The following is a 22,964-nucleotide window of genomic DNA, read 5'->3' as shown; positions in this document are numbered from 1 at the left end:
AGGGAGAAATGCAAGCACTTCTGTGCCATTTGGAACTCTGTCCCATGTAATTCTTAATAACCGACATCCAAATAAGAATGAGCTATATAACCATTTGTGTAGAACATATCTAATTATCATATTTGAAACAAACAGAACCATTTTAAAGGGGAAAACAAGTTAGTTACATAATCTGTTAAAAACTCTAGTTTATTGAACCCCCAAAAGTTGAGTTCATTGGTTGTTCTAGCCCTTCACTAAACCAGCTGCACTCAATTTAATTATTTATTTCTTCCTCATGTGATCTGCAAGGATTCATCCTAGTTTGACCTGTTTGCAATATGGACTGCATAATTTTCCTTCTCAATAAAGAGGATAAGAGATTTGCTTATTAGAGTAAAAGCTGAACATTCAAAGAAGGCATCTAAAACTGGCCCACAAGCTTCCCCTATATTAACCTGTGTTTTTCTTGAACTCCAGTGGCAGCTCTTTAAAACATCACTTACCAGGCAAATGGTGATTTCAGGCATACAAATTGTCCTAAGATCTCTGAATGAGCAGCCCTACCAGTGATAAAGAGAATGCTTGCTCCCCTCAGGAGCATTTCTGGATGCTCAGGAGACTTGGGGTAAGATAGCACTGTCAGAAGCACTCTTACCCCTGGACCTTGGGACTCCAGTCCGTAGCCTCCTGAGTCCAGAGGGGGTTCTCCAAATTTCCTGGGGGACCTCCTACCGCTACCCTGTGCCTGCCCTGCTCCACTGCTCCTTGCCATTTTTGCAAGGGGTGGGGGGTGAGCCAAGCAGGCCTCAGTCTCCCCCGTGGCAGTGGTGGGTGCAGCGGTTGGTGGGCCCATCCTTCTGGGCCTTGAGTGCGCCTGTGCAGTGGCAGTGTTGAGCACTGCAAGCCCATGACATCACCGGCAGGGTTGGGTGGGTTGCAGCAGGGGGGAGCTCCAAAGCCGTTCAAGGACCAGGTGTCAAAATTACCTAGGTGCGCCACTGAGCATTGTACTTTTTTGAGGTTTGATTGGGGATCTAGTCTTCCCTCCTTTCCAAAAGTGTGTGTATTTTATATTAACCTATATACGATATCCCATTCATACAATTAGTCTGCCAAAAGGGCTACATTTAACAGTTAATTTTCAGACCATCGATACCCAACCATTAAATCCTAGACATCGACTGAGAAGAAAAATAAAGAGAAGAATTTTAAATCTGATCACTTTTACATTACAAGCAAAAGAGTTTAATGTATTTCTTGGGAGCAAGGCCTCCAGCAAATGGGCTGCCACAACTCTGAATTAATTTCAGAGGAAGTGCACTTAATGTGTGCTGCAGTAATCTATCTTGAATGTGATAGTGTCATGCAATACAGTGTGAAGATTTTGGTCGCAGCCCAGTCTTATCTTAACAAGTATAATCACTCTCATTTGGAGGAAGAGTTTTTTGACTTCTGCATTACATACAATTTGCTCTGCCGCTATTGCTGGAGAGACAAGCCCTACCTTTAGCTCCATTCCACTCCATTAGCAATTTCTACTTTCCTGGCTGTAGTTTATCTGAAAATGTCCTCATCAAATAGAGAGTATCCTCCCCTAGCAGCCCCAATCCAGAGATACAGAGACAGCAGTGACCCGCTCATGTGACGATCTGAGCATGGCAACAGACAGCTTGTACTGTCAGGTACAATGGTGTCAATCATCTGCTTGGATGAATAAGGAGTCTGAATCCAGGCTATATGCTCCTGCCCCCCGATTTACTATATGCTCCTGCCCCCCCCCGATTTACATGTGTGTACAACCCTTGCTGTATAAATGCTACTTGTATTATAGAAGAAACTGTACCAACTGCATCGTCCTTGGACTGGGTTCTAACTCCTGCTTCAACAACTCACTAGTAAAGGCAGAGTTTCTGTTCTAGTTAGAAGAGCATCTAAAGTTGGTTTAGTACAAATACCAGAGTTGTGGCGAGCACTGCACAGGAGAAGGAGAACAACTTTACACTTCCGCTGTGATTACGTTGCTCATGCAAATAGACTATTGATGCAAATACAGGAGAACCTCAGCATTCATGGTGGTTCCACTCTCTGCAATTACCGCAGATATGGAAACCGCAAATACTGGGTCATTGGAGAACAGGATTAAGGAGGTTAGGTTCCTGGAGGCCCCAACATTTCTAAACCCCCCCACCAAAAATGGTTTAAAAGGGCAAAAAAGTGTGTCCTACCATGCTCTACGGGCCTCCGGTGATCCAGCAATGCCCCCAGAAATCAGAAAAGGTCAATGTTAACACATTTTCCTGTTTTTTTGCAGGGCCTTTCAAATAAATAAGTCACATAATATCTCCATTTCACAAAATGGCGGCCAGAAATGACCTCCATGGTCATTTCTGGCTGCCTTTGACCCACAGAATTAACCCCCACGTGGGCCGGTTTTTTCCTGTGTATGCCAAGGTTGGGTTTTTCCTTCATCAGTGTCAAGCACTCGACCACGGATATGCAAAACCACAGATGCTGGATCTGTGTATAAGCAAGTCCAGCTGTAGTTATGTTGCTGTGGGAAACAGGGTGCTGGACTAGATTAACCTTGGGCCTGATCCAACAAGGATATTATGTTCTTATATAAGTCATTAGGGATGTGCACGAAATGCTTCATGCATTTCCCAAGGGGTAGGAAGGCAGGCAGGTCATACCTGCTCCTCTGGTAAACTGCCACCGCCCCACACCGCCCCATCATAGTGCTGTTGTTCACTAAATCCAACTTGCAAGCAGCAGCTGTGCTGCTGTCCCCTTTAATCTGCCACATTGATGGGATGCTGTTCCCAGAAGCCCTTGTGTGGCATCGGCATGCAAATGTTGTCGATTCATGCAACAATGCCATTTGTGTGCTGAAGCAGTGGCCCATCGACGCAGCAGATGAAAAGGCACAACCATGCAGCTGCTGCTTGCAAGTTGGATTTAATGAACAACAGCACCACAATGGTTGTGGCGGCTCACCAGAGGAGCAGGTATGACCTGCCTGACTCCTTTTAAAGGAACCCCTCTTGTTGGATGCCCCCCCATTGGGGACGCCCACCCAACATATTAGACCCAAAGGTACCAACCCAGAAGTATATGGAATTCAGGCCTGTGTATGATTTATATTAAGAGTTCAATTAAATGCCTGAACTCAAGGTGAACTGACACCCAGATCGCATGACTGCTTGGTAAATGATTTGTAAAGGTAGGGGTAATCTAGCATTGTTTATCAGTGTTTGTGGAACTCACAAGAGACACAATGGGTCAGGCTTAATTACCAGTCTCACACTGCTGAAATTAACCTGCTGTCCAGTAATCCCCTTACCTCACTGACAGGATGCTTCTGCCTTAGTCAAATGTGTTGATTAACTTGCCTCACACATGCACCCCTTTTGATGTTACTTTAAATATTCTTTTGTGATAATTACACACTAGATAGAGGTACACAAGAAGTAATTTATTTGCTGTCTCACACAAATAGAAGTAACTCTTTCACTAACTCCTGACTTTTAACATTCTTGGGACAAGGCAGGAGAAGATGTAGATTTGTTTTGGGGAGTGACAATAGAACAATACTCTGCTAACAAGAGAGACCCTGTTTACCCTGGACTGACCAAATATCCTGAGCTAATTTTGATAATTAAAAGACAATATTCAGAGGATAGCAGGAATAGCTGCCTTTTGTGATCCAGAAGACTCAAATGAACATCAAAGGATGGAACCACTATAAGAAGGAGTCTCTGGACATGGCAGATTAGCAATCTTGTGCCTACAAGCAAGATCTGCTCAGGAGCAATCCCAGAGTTTGCTGCTAAGCCGTGGGGCAACAAGCAGGAACTCTGTCCATGGACAGGAGCTGTCTGTGACTTCCACTGCACAGTGAGAAGTCTAGACTTCCCCAGCCATGGGACCTTCACTCTCTGCCTCACTCTGAGCAAACTGTCTGCTTGACCAGCCTGCTTGACCACCAGAAGCCAGACCACCGCTCCCAAGTTGCTGTTCCCAGCTACAGCCTCTCTCCTTCAGCTGAAAGATCCACCATTCTCAAGCCTCTGATCCGCGTAATATGCTGCCTCCACAAGCCTTGGATCCCTCCATCCTTTCCTTTCCTTCTCCCCCCCCCCACTAATTTCCGATATCCCCAACTCATGCCAGCCCTCAGCCTTCCTTACCCCCCCCCCCTTTTCCATCTATATCTGAATTATATTAGGCTTTAGGAGGATTTAATACACACACATATGTTAGTTAGGAACACTGGGTGAATATTGTTGCTGGCTAGGGTTGAAATACTCTTAGTAATATTGATAGAATGTTCTGCTTTCTGCTCAGCTAGATTGATGTTGTTATTCTTTTATACTCAGTAAAGCCCATTGAATCATTTAGGATTGGTTTGATCTCCTTTCTTCCTTGCACCCAGATCCTACATGGTCACTATATAAAAGAACTTGGTCACTTGGTGACACTGATGAGGCAGGCCTAATTTTGTATGCTAGCTAATGAGCATATTTAGTATACAAATCAGGCCTGGACCACAACACTTTCCCCGCACTGAAACATTTTGGCTGAAGGAGGCCAAATCATTTCAGGACCTCTCCAAAGATGCACCGAAATGATTGGAACACATCCCAATAAGTCATCTGATAGTCAGGGTCATACTGGACAATATCTTTTATTTATTTATCATATTTTTATACTGCCTGATATGTATATCTTTAGTTCTTAATAGTCTTCTACATTTTGTTTTTCTTTAGAAACAGCCACTATGAGGCCAGATCAGCAGGAAGGCACATGGAGGGATTCTGACCTGCAATATGGTTCCACCTTGCTTTGCTAGCTATTTCCCCATGAATGCCTCATTTTCTGCAATAGTATACTTGGAGGTTAAATCAGTTTCAGGGGAGTGACTTTCATTGGAAAAATGATAAAGACAAAAGATGAGGCCCTGCACTGCAATCACATGCAATCATTCTACAGCAGCCATTTCTAAAGATAAACAAGCGTGGCAGAGAGTATTACATGTTTAACATAGCCTCTAGTTTGACCCTCAGAGGGGTTGAATGCTTTTACTGAGTGAAGGAAGTTTCATTAAGGGAAACTATTTTAAAGGGGTCTAGACAGCAAACAACATTAACAGAGCATTCTCAGCCCAGTTGATGTTTTCAAGCTTCTGTCAATCCATGGTTGAAGCTATAAACAGAAGCTAATGCAAAGTCGACTACAGGTGTCTACAAATGTTCTAAAATTTGATTGTCTTCTTCTTACCCTCTGGCTATATTCAGTGTGTTTACTGGGAAGCAAGTCCCACTAGGTTTATAACAGGACTTACTTTCCTATATGCTTTAGATTATCATCTTAAATGTGTACTGTCTACATAAAAATGTACATTTGAGCATGAAATATGTATTTAGGACACCAAGCATTATATTGTTCTATAGTTCAATTTGAATTTTATTTGCATCTTGTGGGATATCCAGTAGTTGCTTTCAAAGCACCTGTATTTGAACAGAAACATACTTTGAAAATCTTGATCTCAGTAACTTACCATTAAAACAAGTATTGCGTTCTTGCAACCTTGTAAATTAAATGGAAACATTCTGTATTATTTCACTACTGCTGTGGGTTTTGAGCAGAAAATATTATAATTATTCTACAATTCTGTTGCTTCTGCTGATGCCAACATTTTTTTGCTTAAACATTCTGATATGCATCAGTAAATATCTAAAGTTAAATTATGATACCAAAACACCACAAGCACTTTTTAAACATCTCAGTTTATTTGCATGTAATTTTATAGTTTCTAATCACATTACATATTTATTGCTTTTCTTGCATAAAAGTTTGACATGGACAATTGGCTTGCACTGCATTTACAAGCCCAGACATAGGGCCAGTAAAATCTTCATTATATATTAATACATCCATTTGGCATAAGTACATCACATATTTATAGAGCTCTATATCTCACCTCTAAAGTTAAAGTTTGGAAAAAAATTGCACAGCATGTTTTTAAATGTGGAAATTCAGCTCTCATTTTACAAACTGAGAAGTGAAAAACAGGTAGAACATTAATCAGCAATATAGCAAATATTATCAGACATAATGCACTGACAACAGAAGCTACAGTGGATCTCTTATAGAGAATATAGCTAGAGTGGCTCTATTCTAAGTGACATTGATGTAGATTATTTGTGTTTTCATGTGCGATGTTTCACTTGTCTATAGCTTCTTGTTATACCTGTCTGATAATGTCACTGTGACATGGCCAGAATGAAATTACCTGGTTTTTCACAGGAATGCTATCTGATCCCTTCCTCTTCTGTCTGATCCCTTCCTCGTCCTCATCTCTTCGTCTTCCATGGCTGATGTAGGAAGGGAATAATGAAATTTGTCCACCCAATTTGGTTTTAATATATATATATTTTTAAGAAGCATGGGAAGAAGCCACAAGCAATTGGCTCCCACTGAATGCATCAGTTGGACTCCAATAGCCTTCATAACCTTGGTTTACATGCTGTGTGGCTTAATGTGGGTAGCTCAGAAAGCCACTCCCACATCACTGTGAGTGTCTAAGAACATGCCTGCAATGCTACGCAACAGGGTTCTTCTGGTACTACTTGCTACTTCCCCCCACAACAGGGTTCTTCTGGTACTACTTGCTACTTCCCCCCATGACATGCAATTCGGCAAGTAGCAGTGGAAGAGTCCTGTTGCACAGCACCACAGAAATGTTTGTTAGACACCTGCAGTAGCATGGGCAGTTCTGAACTGCCTGCGTAACACTCACCGACATGTATGTCCTTGCTCTCGATGATAATCACAGTAAAATTCTAACAAAGCATCTATATTAATTAAAAGGGTATTGTGAATACCAGCACAAGTACTATGCAGTTCATAAACTGAGACAAAGAAATGTTTCAACTGGAATTGGTTTGGGGGGTATTTTCTTATGATGAACACTTTTACGACAAGTGCACGACAAAACTGACTACAAATGAAATGTAATTAACCTATTGCGTCCTTTACAAAAGTATTCAATATATTTCTTCAACTTTGTAAAAATTTCCATTTTTACTTCACAATTCAAATATAGTACTATATATAATAGTACTAACTTTTAAAAAATCTTACAGAATAATTATTTTAAACCATCATTTCAAAATTACCTAGCTTGTTTAAAACTATTTCCTTTCACTGTTTATTCCTGACCAACAAAATAGATATTAGAAAGATGCAAGATCATGTCTTCCAGGTGAAAACATCAGTGAGCATATCAGTGGCTTTTGTTTTTAAAAATATTTTTGAGTATGGTGTGACCTTTATAATCCTATACTAATGTGCCTACACTGTGCATGCTTCACAGGACATAATCCACAAAAGTAATATATTTCTTTGAAGTAAAAAAGCTCTCTCTCAGATATGGTCACCCCTGCCCAAAGATATACCCTGAAACACATGAGTCCCAACACAGGACAGGCAAAACAGAAAATATTTTGATTTTGTTTCAGTAAAAAACTTAGGCACAATTTAAATGAGTTAACTGTACAGCTTGACTGTAGTAAAACCACTCGATTGATGTTAGTCTCAATCTCGCAAGTCTTACAGCTTCACAAAAAACACATTTTCTTGCAAGATTTTCATTAAATCTCTCTTTCCCAATGTTTAAATTTGAAATAAGAAGCACCTTTTTAGTTCGGAACCTACAATGTCCAAGATGTCTATAAGGCGACTTTTTAATGGCAATACAATAATTATTAAATTCAATTTTTTTCTAGTACAAAAACAGCAGTCTATTGAAAATTTTTTATTCAACACAAAATCATAAATGGGATCAAAACAAATTACTGAAAACTGAGTATATAATTAATTTTATTTTTTGCAATAGATCACATTATTCCTACTAAAAAAATCCTGGAAACATTATTTTTGCGGATGCCTGCTGCTCTGACATCTAATTCTGCAACAATCTAAATGTAAAGCTGCAACAATGCACCTTTCTCATTTCTCTCATTTCAAGCATTTCGTAATTTGAGAGCTTTGTAATTACAAATAAATAAGTACACATTTAAGCTCTCAATATTTAACACATCTTCATGAGAAAAGTTTCCAAGTGGTAAGTCGTGCGTACCATTATCATCAAAATCCTGTCTGGGCTTTGCAGTAGTTGTAAGATGGTGGTCCTCAGTTTTGGATATCCATATTCTGAAGAACTATGGCTACTCTGCTTGGAATGTACACCTAAAAGAAGAATGGCAGTTTCACACAGACTGCAAACAATAAGCTTTCGGGATGGGGCAGGCTATACATCAAAAGAAAGTAAAACAACACAAGCTGCCATTTGAGTGTGTAATATGCATTTAGGTACCAAACGTTTATGAAATTTGCCATCAATATTAATTAAAGTAGAGTGCAACTGTGAAGTTAGTGCATTACCTCAAAAGGCCCACAAGGTAATTGAAATGATACACATTCTTTAGCTTTAAGTAAAGCTTGCTTGATGCTAGGCTTAAATGCAATTACCACTAGAGGGCTCCATGTGATTTACAATCACCAAGTTCAGACATTTGAGGACATCCAGGTCGATACACTGTACAGTGATAAATGACAAACTCTTACTGCTGTATTTGAGCTCTATTGTGCTCTGAATTAAAGCTGCCCCAGGTCTGTGATGTCATTTTATACAGGTAAATACAAGATATATGACACAGCAAGCCATTTGAGAACCTGAAGTTCTGTAGTGCTTATAAAGGGTTTTACCACATTAATGCTTTTAACAGGGAATTCATTTGCCTTTCCACTTTGTGATAAAATCCATGAATTTTAACTCTTTCACACAAACATAATCTGATGAGCTTCTCTCTTGTTGCCCTCCAAAAGTATTTTTCTTAACAAGGGGAAAAGAATCTGTGACAGCATATTCTGCTCAATGCTATTTCCAAGCACAGATTAGACTCACAACTCAAAACATGACAGATATGTTCTGTTTACCAATTACCTTGATATGTGGTGGTTTACACACTGCTGAATGCAATTGATCACGCAAACTGAACTCAATAACAATGCAATTAGAAAAGAGTCAGCAGATGACTGAAGATTGCAGCCTTCCCTTTTGACAACACCAGTGTTTAAGGCTGTCCTCCTCCTACTGGCATTCCTAATATAATGCTATTTTCAGCCATGTTATCTCCAAGCGAGAGCCTGACTGACGGCATGAAAAGCTTTTATAGTCTGCAACCGGAATGAAAGGTGTAAAGCAAACAGCTTTAGGAAAAAAGGAAAAGAACAGCTGATCTTCATCGAACCAGACTGTAGCATGTCCAATGCATCTCGGCTCTCGCCAGTGAACAGAGTGTTTTCCCCCTAAGGTTTCTGTGATAAATAACTCCTACAAATCTGCTCAGCAGGGAAGGAAATACGAAATACAGTTGGTTAGAGTCAAATGCCTCAAAATTTATGGACAAAGGGAAAAAAAGATAGATGTAGGCTTTTTTGGTACTTATTTATTACTGCAGAGTTAAGTGCTAAAGAAATCATTTCAAATCTTTTAGATAAACAACATTAAACAAATCTAAGCAGTTGGCAGTTTGAGACAAAGAAATTAGCACAATGTAGGAAGCTGCTGTATTCAAATCAGTCTTTCAGAGCTTGAAATATATGGTTTCTACCAATGATAACTAGATGAATTTAAGGAAAAGAGTGACTGTATGCTTTCTTAAAAGTTGCCCAATCTGCGTAGGACAACTGACATTTATACACTTGTGATACAATGCACATGGGAAAGTGCACATATTAAACAAGCCTACATCTACAGCCTGTTTAAAATGTTTTCCATTATATAAGGTTCCAACATTTTAAATGGGATTTTAAAAAGTCAGTTATATTTACAGGCTCATTTTAAAAATAACTTAGTATAAAATTAAATCTGAATTAAATACAAGCAAATTAAAGCCCACCTAATGTCTATTTGTCAATGTAAAGGAGTAGATTATGGGGAAAGTAACTGACAAGGTCAAGCAATAAGTACAACACAATTGGTCATGCACGATGGCAAATTATTAATATTCATAATATTCATAATGTATCACGAATATAGTGTTGAAATTGACTTTCCATTTATGGAGAAAAACTATTCTTCCCAGTAACTGCCAGCTAGCTCCCTTTGGAAAACTGGATAGTTATTGTAGTCCAGAAGAAAGAGAAATAAATTTATGCTCACATGTAAAGTCTTTGCTAGCCCAGCAGAACCTTACTAGCTCAGTGATCAAACCACAAGTCACACAGCTGCTTTTGCTCCTTCTCTATGATTTGGAAGAATTACGGGAGCTCAAATGGCAAGATAGACAACTAGGGTGCAAGTGGAGAAAGATCCAACACAGATCTGATATATTATAACACAGAACACATTTGAAGATCTATGGACTGGCAATACTTGTGGCAAAGGAATGGCTCTTTTCTGCCAGCATTGCTTTCACAAGTTCATGTCCAGCGGAGTTGCCTGGGGTTGTGAGAGGGCTAGTACGTGCCCCTCCCCCTTGGACTTGAATTTGGAACCTTCACTGTGACATATTCAATGACTTTTTTGTGGATAAAATATCTCATATTCTGACCGAACGGGATTTCAAATTTATTGCAGAGTCTACTAGGGAGGTGTCCAGCAACTCCTCTTATGGGATCCGACTGGATCACTTTGTAACTTCTGAGGATGTGGACAACCTGTTTTGGGCTGTATGTCCTATCACCTGTTCTCTTGACCCTTGCCCAACTTGGATCATTTAATCTGTCAACAGAGGGTATACGGGTACATATTCAAAATGCTGTTCTGAGGGAGGGCAGGATGTTTCCTTGCTTTAAGGGGGCCTTTATTAGACCTTACTTGAAGAAACCTGCACTGGATCCTTCAGAGTCAGTCAGAGTCAGAACCTGTCTCCAAGCTTCCATGGTATGGCAAGGTGATTGAAAGGGTGGTGGCCTCTCTGCTCCAGACACTCTTGGAGGAAACAGATTCTATTTCAAAATGGCTTTCGGGTGGGCTATGGGGTTGAGACTTCCTTGGTCAGCCTGGTGGATTATCTATAAGTGGGTATTGGCAGTGGCTCTGTTGATCCTTTTGGATCTCTCAGCAGTTTCCAATACTATTGACCATGGTATCCTTATGGGTAGCCTGAGGGAGGAAGGATTGGTTAGCACTGTTTTACAGTGGTTCCATTCTGTTCCTACCTCTCTGGTAGACTCCAGACTGTTTGGAGACTGTTGTTCTGCAAAGCGGGAATTAATATGTGGAGTTCCACAAGGCTCCATACTGTCTCCAATGCTTTTTAAAATCTACATGAAACCACTGGGAGAGATCATCAGGAGATTTGGTACAGTGTGTGTTATCAATATGCTGAGAACACCCAAATCTACTTCTCCCTATCAACTTCATCAGGAAATGGGATAACTTCCCTAAATGCCTGTCTAGAGGCAGTAATGGGCTGGATGGGGGATAACAAACTAAAATTATATGCTGTTCTATGGCCGTAATAAAGATTGATTGATTGACTGATTGACCTTAAATTGAATCCAAATAAGATGGAGGTAATTAGTGTGTGTGTGTGTGTGCGGGGGGGGGGGTGGTTCAGAACTTGAGAGAGAGTTTAGATATTCCTTTTCTGGATGGGGTTACACTCCCCCAGAAAGAACAAGTACATAGCTTGGGACTGCTCCTGGATCCCAAACTATCTCTGGTCTCTGAGGTTGAAGCAATGGCCAGAGGCGCTTTTATCAGCTTTGGCTGATATGACAGCTATGCCCATTTCTGGAAGATTACCTTAAAAGAGTGGTACATATGCTGGTAACTTCCAGGTTTAACTATTGTAAATCACTCTATGTGGGGCTGCCTTTGTATGTAGTTGGGAAACTACAGTTGGTGTAGAATGCGGCAGCCAGACTGGTCTCTGAGATAACCCCAATGGAGCATAAAACACCAGTCTTAAAAGAACTGTACTGGCTGCCAATGTGTTTCTGAGCAAAATACAACATGATAGTTATTACCTATAAAGCCCTTAATGGCTTGGGCCCAGGGTATTTAAGAGAGCGCCTCCTTTGTCATGAACCCTCCTGCCTATTAAGATCATCTGTGAAGGTCCAGTTATGGCTACCACTGGCTTGTTTGGTGGTGAGCAGGTCTTCTATGTGGGTGCCCCTGGGCTTTGGAATGCACTCCCTGTTTAAATAAGAGTTTCTCCATCTCTGGCTACTTTTTAAAAAAGACCCTTAATACGCACCTGTTTCCTAGGCTTGTAATTAATTCTAATTGATTTTCTATCATAATTGTTTTAATCATTTAATCTTGCTTTTATATTTGTTGTATTATGTACACTGCCTAGGGATGCACATGTCAGGTGGTATAGAAATATAAATAATAAACTAAAATAAAAAAGAGTACTGGTTATATTCTACAAAACTCAAGGCAGCCATTGCCATACACGCATAGTACACATTTTGAGGATCCAAGTATGCAGAGCTGTCTATTTGAACTGAAATCAATAGAAGAAACAATGTGGGTAAGGTATGGCAATAAATCAGAAACTTATTGGCGAACTCTTACAGGAACCTCTTGGCAAGGCTTACAATGATCAGGGCTAAGGTGTTCTATCACATGACTATTTTGCCTTGCCTACCTGTCCCTCTTACTTCCAAACTCTATACTTTCCCCTTCATTCTTTGCCACTTGAAGTCTTGCCAATTTTTATTTTTCTGTAAACATGAATATCTTGGTCTTACAATTTTTTTAAAAAAGTATGAATTCACTTAATGTGATTAATTTTGAGTATAGAATGTGGTGGGGCCAGAATTAAGGTTGTGGGGGTTTTGTTGTTGTTTTTAAATCTCCTTAAGCATTTTTCAAGGTGAAGGGCTTTCATAGTTGTGACAAACACTTTCCATTTTGTCATGCTGTATTTCACAGCTGTTTACTATGGTATGCTGCAGCTTAGTGCCATTTTAAAGTAACGGGGCTGTTTCTTTCTTAACCATGTGATCACATCCAGTCAGGCATTATATAGTCAACGCTTAATTATTCCAGAGCCAAATAGATCTACCTACATTATTATAATGGCACAGTGGGGAAATGACTTGATTAGCAAGCCAGAGGTTGCCAGTTTGAATCCCTGCTGGTATGTTTCCCAGATTATGGGAAACACCTATATTGGACAGCAGCGATATAGGAAGGTGCTGAAAGGCATCATCTCATACTGGAGAAGGCAGTGGTAAGCCCCTCCTGTATTCTACCAAAGACAACCACAGGGCTCTGTGGTCACCAGGAATTGACACCGACTCGATGACATACTTTACCTTTACATTATGATGCCAATAAGAGCAAATGAAGTCACACTGTCCTTTCTCTGAAGCCTCAGTCTAGTTCTAGGGTGCCAGAATGCACAATTTGGATGCACACCAGGAAGTGTATTACATTGAATACTTCAAGGAGGCCAGCATCACCTGCACTCGGATGCACATTCCAATGTGTACATAAATGTGCATTCAGGTGATGTTCTATGCAGTACAGCAAACAACATGACACCACAGGGTCCAACAGTTCAGTTGTTGAGGCAACAGAGATGAGGGACCTCTCCCCACTACAAACATTTGCACATTCTCTGAGTTCTTCCCTTACACCTCTGAGTTCTTCCCTTACAATGTGGGGTAAAACAATTTAACTCATCTCTTTGCCACAGTTCAATTCAGGTCCACTCATAATACACATGCCATTAAAAATGGCAGCATGTTTAAGACCTGAAGTAAAGCTGAAATGCATATCTCATGCTCTTCGTGCGCTGCTGTCAGTTCACTCACTCACATTGTATATGGTACTGCCATTGAAGTTCAGGGTTAGACTTTATGTATTAGCTAAAAATGGGAGAATGTGTGCTCCACAGTCACCAGGGAAAGAGCACAGCTATTAGCTCTCTACTCCCATATATTTTCCAACACCTTGATCTTTTCCATCCAACATCTGATGTATCTAAGCATCTCAAACTCTAGGTGTTATTTTAGCACACTAAATCTCACATATGAGATTTCCCTGCTGAAATAAGAGTATCTCCTCCTCTGTTTGTTTTTAGGAGGACTCTGAAGATGTACCTATTTTCCCAGGCCTTCAACTGAGATGGTTTAAAAAAAAATTTAATGTGTGTTTATCTATTATGAAGTTTATCTTTTTATTAATTTTAAATTTTTTATGTTCTATTTTAATTCTGTAGACTTCCTAGAAATTTCAATATTAGGGGGTATATTAATTAATTAATTAATTAATTAAATATAAGTCCAGTGAAATTATATATATATGCATGCATGAGATTAAAATTCAAGGATTAATTATCACATTCATTTCTGCCTTCTACTGAATTTCCCCTTTACTTTGTGCATCATAAATCTGTCTTCTGAAAAACAAAAAGAAATTAACAACAGTCTTCTACCCACTATGCTCTCATGCACTTTCCCAAACCCTGCCACAATTGCACACTTTCCCCAGAGATCTTTTCCCCCAGGGAAAATTCAGAGCTCTAGCGTTTATGGAAGTGAGGAAACAGATGCAGAAAGTCAGCCTTTTCCTATTGAGAGTTGGGGTGGAAGTACCAGCTCCCTAACTAGAGCTCTAGAATGTTATGCACACAGACCATGATAAAGAACTGTAACTGCCCCAGGGCTTTAGAATATGCTCCCTATCAAAATAAGAGCTTCTCCATCTCTTATTGCTTTTTAAAAGTCCCTTTAGACACACTTATTTTCTCAGGCTTTTAATTAAAATTAATTTTAAACCATAATTGTTTTTATCCTATGCAATTATTTTAATTGTTTCATTCTGTGAATTGTTTGTATTCTGTAAAAGTGTTTTTTAAAAATGTAATTTGGATTGTGTTTACCACCTAAAGATGTATATATCAGGTGGTATATAAATAGGATAAATAAATAAATGAACTGAAACGATTTGATAATGTTTTCAATGCTGCATTACAAAACTGATCCTTGAAGCCCAAATATTGTCACATGGGAAATATTGATCTACAAGAACAATCTTCCATTACCGAACTTGGTTATGTATGCTAGGATGTTCTGCAAAGGAGACTCTCTTGCATATTTCGAATTAGCTGGGCTTCATGATAAGGATTTCCTTCACTGATATCACACATGCACACGGTCACAAGATACCATGTATGCATACCTAGCTTGTGTTTCTTTTTAGATTGTCAGCCCTTTGTGGGCAAGGAACCATCTTCTTGTTATTTTCTATACAAACTGCTTTGAGAACTTTTGTTGAAAAGCAGTATCATATATTGAATATACTGAATCATGGATAACGACCATGGATAGACTTACATGCCATGAGTTAACAATCTGCCATGGCCACTCAGTTTTACTGCTGAAATGGGAGCTACCACCTCCAAGTCCAGTACCATAGTTATTTGGCTCAAAACAAATAGGCATGAGAGACAGATGGTGAAGCCAGGATGCTAGACGGGTTCAGGGCTCTGAGTTCAAGAAACTCCTACTTCTGTTAACCCAACCCCGTATCATGTATTTCCATGGCTGATCCCAGAGGCATGTCTAGGGTGGGGCAGGCAGGGCATGTGCCCCGGATGCCACTTGAATGGGGGGTGCCATTTTTTAAAATTAAAATATTTGAAAAAATGGCTGCCGAAAACAAAATGGCCACTGTGCATGCTCAAATGGCCTCTGTGAGGCCCTAGGCCATGCCAGGCCTCACAGAGGCCATTGAGCACGCATGGTGGCCATTTTTTTACCAGCGGCCATTTTTTTAAAAATAAATTAAAAATGGCTACCGCACATGCTCAAATGGTCCCTGAGAGGCCATAGAGGCCAGTGGGGATGGGGGAACCTTTGCAGACCTCCCCCACAGCCTTTAGGAAGCCCCCCAAAGGGGCTACAGGTAATTCTTTTAAAAAAATTAATATAAGTCACTATACACATATTCAGTTTGGCACTAGGTACAGAGAATCAGGGCTTGTGAATACTGAGCTGAAGCTTATGAGCTAGGATTGTATTCATTTGCTCTTACTTTGCTCTTTGTGATAAGTGAGTTAAATGTGATGTCTTAATAATATGGCTATTAATGGTGAGTTTGTCTTTGAATCAGTGTGAAATCCTTAGTATTAAGGCCCACTGGGAGTTTCTTGCTCTCTTTCTCTCATTTTAACTGTCTTTCTGAAATACTAGAATATATTCCAAGCAGTAACACAGTTTACTGTGCATATCCTTTAATTATTTTCAGAGTATCTGGGAAAAGTCAAATTCTCCATTTATTTTTAAAACTCATATAATAGTGAAGCTACAATGCATAGTAGAGAATTAGACAGGCACTTCTGTTTAGTTTTCCAAGTACACCTCCACATAGTATTTGGGTATTTCATGAGCCCCAGCATACTGAAATCTGTAGTTTTCCAGCATTTTTTTGGTCTGGCTACATCCACTGCTAAATAGTTTTTTAAATATTAAAAGATGAACGAGCTTGACATGTATTTTTCAGCTGATATTATAGTAAAGTTATCTGAAAGATGGGTGTCAGATGTTTGGACAGGGGGCGCAATATCAGTGCGTGCCCTAGGCGCTATTTTCCCTTGATATGCCTCTGGCTGATCCTGTCACAAAACATATGGGAATAATAATTTGCATGATGTCTGACAACCTGGTCACCAGTGTCCATGCTTCAAGCAGTGCAGGGGCAGGCTGCATGCTGTTTGGTAGGGGTGTGCATTTTGGAATTTTCTTTTTTCGATTTGTATCCGAATCGAAACATCCCCGTTTTGTTTTGTACCCAAATTTTCTGAATACGAATCAGCCCTGTTTTGTTTTGTAGCCAAATTTTCTGAATCCGAATCTGAATCAATTTGGATTTTTAAAAAGGGTCCCAGGGCAAAAAGAGTGGGTGGTGGTGGTAGTGTCCAATGGGTGGAAGCTACCACCCAAATTTCAAAGGAATTAGGCAAAGGGCTGATTTTGTGTGTGAATATTTTTAAAGTTTACACATCTTTAAGAATTTTCCCATAGGGAATAATGGGGATTCCAGCAAATGTATCGCTTCAAATCAAGGGGAAAGGGATGACCCAGAGCAGAGTGTGGTGGGTGGTAGTGCCCAATGGGGGCAAGGAAACTTCCAGAATTATTTCAAAGGAATTGGGCAAAGGGCTGATTTTTTGTGATTTGTTGAAGTTTACGTGTCTTTAAGATTTCTCCCATGAGGAATAATGGAGGTTTCAGCAGCCCCATAATTCCACTTGGGGGGGCAATGGGGTTGCCCAGAGCGAGGGGTTGTGTAGTGCACATAGGGTGTCAACCACCCCCATACCCACAAGCCTGTGGGGTACTGGGTTTTGTTGTTTCTGAGGTGTTCATTGTAGATTCTCTGGTAGCATATGAGATGTTCAGTGAAAAACAAGAATCCACTCTCATATGCTACCAGAGAATCTACACTCAGAACACCATAGAAACAGCAGAACCCAGCACCCCATGGGTTAGCAATCCTTCCCCTGGCCAATGTGGGGTCAGTAAAGAGTGGGAAGAAGCAAAAGAGCCAATAGGGAACAAGGAGGGAATTGTCAGCAGGTCAGCCTATGATTTAGGTTACTGATCAGAAGGCTGGAAGGGTGGGAAATTCAAAGAGATGTCAAACACAAAATGGAGACTGACTCAGAGATCAACACAAAATGGAGGTCCGAAACAACAAAACGTTTTGTAGCCGAAACAGGGACGTTTTGTTTTGTATACAAAACTTTTGGATCTGGAGAATGGGTGTTTTGTTTGTCTACAAAACACCCAAAACAGGCTGTTTTGGGTACAAAATGTTTTGTATCCGAAATGTTTCACACATCCCTATTGTTTGGTTGTAGTCAGAATTATGAGCACAATTCCACACAAGCATTAATATTTTGGAGTGCTCCAGAGGCACTCCGTAAAAGTGGAAACATATCCTTTAAAGGAGGGATGTGGTTCGGGAGAATGCCCTGAAATATTAGCGCTTATGTGCAGTTGTGCTCCTAATTCAGAACACAATAGAGCAGTTTGGGTGTCCTCATTGCATCCCTGTAGCTGCTAGAAGCATGGACACTTTTTGCAGTCAGAATGACAGGAAGGTTGTTTTTAATTAACTTTGATTCCTAGAAGAGAGAACTTTGCTAGATATCTAGATCTAACTATCTAATATGGTCTAACTCGAAAACTATCAGGTTATCTAACAACTACAGTACATTTGCAAACTTATGTTCAGAAAGTGATCTGTTTTGGTTAACATGACTGAATGTTGGCATTAATTTGTGCAGTAAAGTTGTAATGTACATACATCGTAGGCAAATGTCACATATTACTGCATAACAGCTGATAAAATGACAGTTAATTGTGAATATGTCAGGCCACCATATTGCACTATGCAGAAACAAAATCAATGCTAGCCATAATCTACAGGCTAAAAAATGAATATATGAAATTGTCAGCAAATGCCTCTTCCCCTTCATTTTCAGAAAAAAGCCCTATATTTTTCCTTGCCTGTCCCAGTTCTTCCTCCAAGTAATGGATAAGTCAGAATGACATTCAGGAACCTTTCAAGGTCAGATCTGTCTAGCTTCAAACACAGAACAATGTCATGTAACTTTAGATTCAGAAGCCCTATGCTTCTGAATACCTACTGCTGGAAAACAAGGGTGGCAGACATCTGTACCTTCATCCCTTGTGATGGGCTTCCTGGCTGACTCTGTGGGAAACTGTTCCATGATATGGATTCTTCCATTATGTTCTTAATATCGTTCTTCAAGTCATTCTTCAAAATCTGATTGCCTGTGTTCCTACAAATGTGGTACAAGTGCCAAGAAATCTAAAATAGCCATGACAGCCATGACTGGCCTGGCATCTTTTTTTCCAGGCTTAGCACTCAGATCACACAAAGTCTCCTCAATACTGACCGTATTATTGTTATTTATAAGACACCATACTAGAAGTTATAAATGATAGACAAATACAAGTCCTTGCTAATGCCAACAAACCCCAGCTTTTCACAATAATGCCTGTGACGCTGTGAATTTTCTGCAATTTGTTAACACTGTTCTGGGATCACAGTGCTGTGTAAAAAAAAAAGGGGGGGGGGTTCCACATGAATTTGTAGCCGTGGATGTGGTAGCACACAATCGCAAGAGCACTATCAATTTATACAGATGATAAAAAAGATTGTCACCCCTAATTTATCCTGGATTAAAGAATAGGGAAACACTTTAATCAAAGGTCAGTCTACATCATTAAAAACAGTTAGCAAATGAGTGCCATTTGGTGGTGAGTACTGAGGTAATTATGAATATAACTGTGACCTTGAAAGGGTAAGCCAGGAAAGAAGCAAAACTAGCAAAGAAAATATTATTTAGATTAGTGACAAGTGGAGAGATGAGGTGTTTGGGTAATTAACATGTATCTAAATTCCAGCTAGACTGTTGGGTTTAAATACTGTTAATAGCTTAAAAACCTGTTCCTGCATATCAGAATGCATGTGTGCCCATATGCCATTAACGGAGCCTCAGTAAGCAAGTTTTCAGTGTAATGGACCTTACAACTTCAATTTATCACTCTGTCTTTCTCACATATTTCACAATACACTCTATTCCCACTTTTCCCCACTTCTCCTTTTTGCAAACAGATTGAGATCATTTTATTCCGCTGTATACCCTATTTTGGATCACACATACACACTTGTGATTTTGTACTTAAATTTTATGTGGGCCTGCTGGTTTTGCTTTTATTTTGGTGCATGGGAATGCATAAATGCTTCAGATAGATGTGCTCTGGCATAAAAGTCTTTTCATGCAGACTTAACTAATGTGCTAAAGGCACATATCCATTATAACATTGTTACCAGAGTTAGATACATTTATCAAGGATATTTTATACTGCACTCTTTCTTGCCTGTGGATAATCAATGCCTACCTCAACTAACTCAGTGTTACCTAGAGACTGAACTAGGTAACAAGAGTTAAAGGAAATCCTTTAGGAATGACTTAGTGATTGGGTGTTGATCATGTTTAAATATTGCCATATCTAGGATTTGCGAAAGAATTCCCACTATCACTGGTGACTTTGGTTTGTTTTCATGCAGAGATAGATGGGTTATGATCTCCTTCTGGAATCATCTGAAGCTATTTTATCACCTGCTGTCCTTCTTCCACGCATTTCCCCCATTTTGCTGGCAAAGCACACTGAATTGTGTAGGTTGATTCTGGAGATTTCTTTGGCAGAAAGACAACCCTGCAATTTCTCATACTCCCTTCATTTTTCTGATCCTATGAAAATGAAAAGCCACTATCTCAGTTGCACAGAATAGGTTTAGGTTAGCAGGATCTTGTGTGCTTTGACTAATGTTGGAAACATGTCACATTTCTTTCCCTAAAGATCGGTTTCTTAACACTTTCTCTTCTCTTACACCAGTGCTGTCCCCTGCCAAAATTTTGTTGATAAATGTCTGTGGGCAGGATCTGGAGAACTTCAGGTTGAATTCCATTCACCCTTTCTCCTCCTCCTGTCCCTAAAAAGCTGTCCCCAAAGCTTGGATATCCCAGAACAGCACAGGATGTGGAACGAGAGGGTGAAGCTCAAAAGGGGGAAATCAGCAGAAACTGGACATTCTGCTTTGCAGTTGCATCTTCCAATAATTGGATCCCACAATATTCCTCTCAAGTGACTAGGACAGAGGTGACCATGGAACAGAACTGCGCATTTCTGGCAGCTCAGCTTAAAGCCTCTAAGTTAAAGAAATAAACATGTGTTCCAGTTAATCAGTTTATCTCAATGTCTGGCATGCTATGAAGGGTTTTTACACTTAACAATGTAACACACCAGAACCAGAGAACGGTCCTGCCTACTGGTCAAGTGCTCCTGTTTTGGCTGGCATGCTTTGGTCTGACACTTTACCTCCACATAGTATGTGTGCTGCTTCCTTCGGGGCTGGCCATCAATTTCATTCAGTGAATTGGGTTGCTGAGGAACATAAAGGAGAAGTGTGACCCACGCTTTGGGGCTTAGTCATTAACATAGGCCGTGCAGTCACCATGCCGCAGCTTGTAGCTATTTCAAAATAGTGTTAGTTGCTTGACTACTTAGTGTTTTCCCCCTTCATGCTTTTATTTTGCATGCACTTATCATGATCTTTGTTTACATCTGCTAATATCTTGACATTTCCTCCCTTCTTCTTTATCTGCAATACTTGTAAAATGTTAATAACCTTAAGGCTAATAAGAGAGACATACAATTATGATCTTAGCTGAGGGGGAAACTAGGATATTAGTATTCAGAATTAGTGTATTCTTTCCCAGGATTTGAGTAGCTGCTTGATCAGGACACAATATTTCATTTCCTTGGTTTCCAATGTGTGTAAGAAGTAAATACTTACCTTCTTGTGGTCTGTGAAATTTAGTAATATAATAAACACGTCTTATATAATAAACTTCCAGAAATGTGTAAATAACCTTTCATAATAGTTTTAAGTGATACAAAGCCTTGGCTCCAGATTCTGGACGTCACAGAAATAACCTGGATATTTCACTAATGCAAGTGTACAGTAAATGCCTACATTGCACAATAGTTGTAGAATAAATAACTTGATGCTGGTAGACAAGCATTCTCATCCAACATATGTATACTGGAGGACTCCAATAAAAATATGGAGTGAGGAATCAATTCAGTGAATACCTATTCACTTCAGCAGGAATGTGAATGCAAAGATTTCCTTGGCTGAATCTTCATTAATCTCTGCTTCATGGATAATTCTGTGTATACTGGATGGAATGCTCCATGCTGCAATAAGAGCCTCCCCACCTCTTAAAAAGGCAGTCAAGACCCATTTGTTCACCTAGGCTTTTGATTAGATACTGCTTTAATAGTTTTATGGTTTTTAATAGTTTTAACATTTTAAATATTAAATTGTTGTAATTTTTAACCTTTTTACTTGTTTTTATTTTTTTTGTTGTAAAATGCCTAGACACTTGCTTTTTGGGCGGTATTCAAATATGCTAAACAAACAAACAAAGAAACAAATAATAAATGCTTTGGAATGACTAATTTCAATTTTGGTTTATATTAAATGCAAGTGTAAGCCAATGGTTTGACTTCTGCTCTACTGCAGTATATACAGAGATAGCTGCACTGGCAATTTAGGAGGCCAACTCACATAGCCATTCTAGCATGTCAATAATACGACTGAAATTACGTGGACAATCTAGGATTATGCTGAAGTAGTTCATGTGTGATTATGTCATAGGGTTCAACTTAACCCAGACATGTGCCTTCGCTATTCTTCTTTCATTAAGCTTTGCGTGGACTTAATAAAAGTCAGCTGAAATATGAACTGGGCATGCAGTAAATAATCAAACAACCACTTCAATACATGCCCATGTCAATTAGATAGATTCAACCGACATCATACTAACGTGTGCAATTGGCCTTTCTATTTTTATTTGATGGAGAACATTTACTATGATTTTGCTAAGAAGCAGAAAAACAAATGCTTTTTCTATCATAGATTTTGCTATGATTTACTATGATTTTGATGAGAAGCAGAAAAATAAAACATATATGATTTAGACAGAGGCAGCTGATGAGGGCAGCGCTGGAGGCGTGGTGAGAGGTACTTTAAAAAGTCATCACCGGTAATACCACTGGCACCTGCAAGATGCCGGGAGCAGTGGCACCACACTTGGCATCCCATGCAGCGACTGCCACAGCTACGGCATTCACCTGGCCTCTGTGCATGCGTGGTATTCACCACTGCTCCCAGTGGCTTGCAGCTGCCACCAGTATCACTGTTAAAGATGTTTTAATGGTACCTCTCCCCACCCCCATTGGGATTTAGATGAATTAGTATGATGTGTAAGAGGTGCAAAAAAAATTTCAAAATAGGTCACCATGAAGAAAGTGCTTTGGACATTGCTAAGAAAGGGCCAAAG

The 22,964-nt window shown here is 39.7% G+C and overlaps 1 protein-coding gene across 4 annotated transcripts in view; it reads right to left on the bottom strand.

Moving 5' to 3' along the window:
• Positions 1–5,749: 5,749 nt before the first annotated feature.
• The window catches only part of GBE1 (1,4-alpha-glucan branching enzyme 1), a 244,734-nt gene continuing 227,519 nt past the window's right edge, over positions 5,750–22,964 (bottom strand). For 2 of the 4 annotated variants that reach the window (XM_053309154.1, XM_053309156.1), the window contains 2 exons: positions 20,935–21,000; positions 5,750–8,232 (listed from right to left, as the gene is read on the bottom strand). In XM_053309154.1, coding sequence (XP_053165129.1) covers positions 8,176–8,232; positions 20,935–21,000 — 123 coding nt within the window. In that variant the 3' untranslated portion in view covers positions 5,750–8,175. The remainder of the gene's footprint in view (positions 8,233–20,934; positions 21,001–22,964) is intronic. The other 2 variants (XM_053309157.1, XM_053309155.1) reach the window with 1 other exon arrangement.

The sequence above is a fragment of the Hemicordylus capensis genome, chromosome 3, assembly GCF_027244095.1.
Source record: "Hemicordylus capensis ecotype Gifberg chromosome 3, rHemCap1.1.pri, whole genome shotgun sequence".
Taxonomy (NCBI): domain Eukaryota; kingdom Metazoa; phylum Chordata; class Lepidosauria; order Squamata; family Cordylidae; genus Hemicordylus; species Hemicordylus capensis.
The sequence above is the reverse complement of the archived record's forward strand: the minus strand, read 5'-3'. Positions and strand labels throughout refer to the sequence as shown.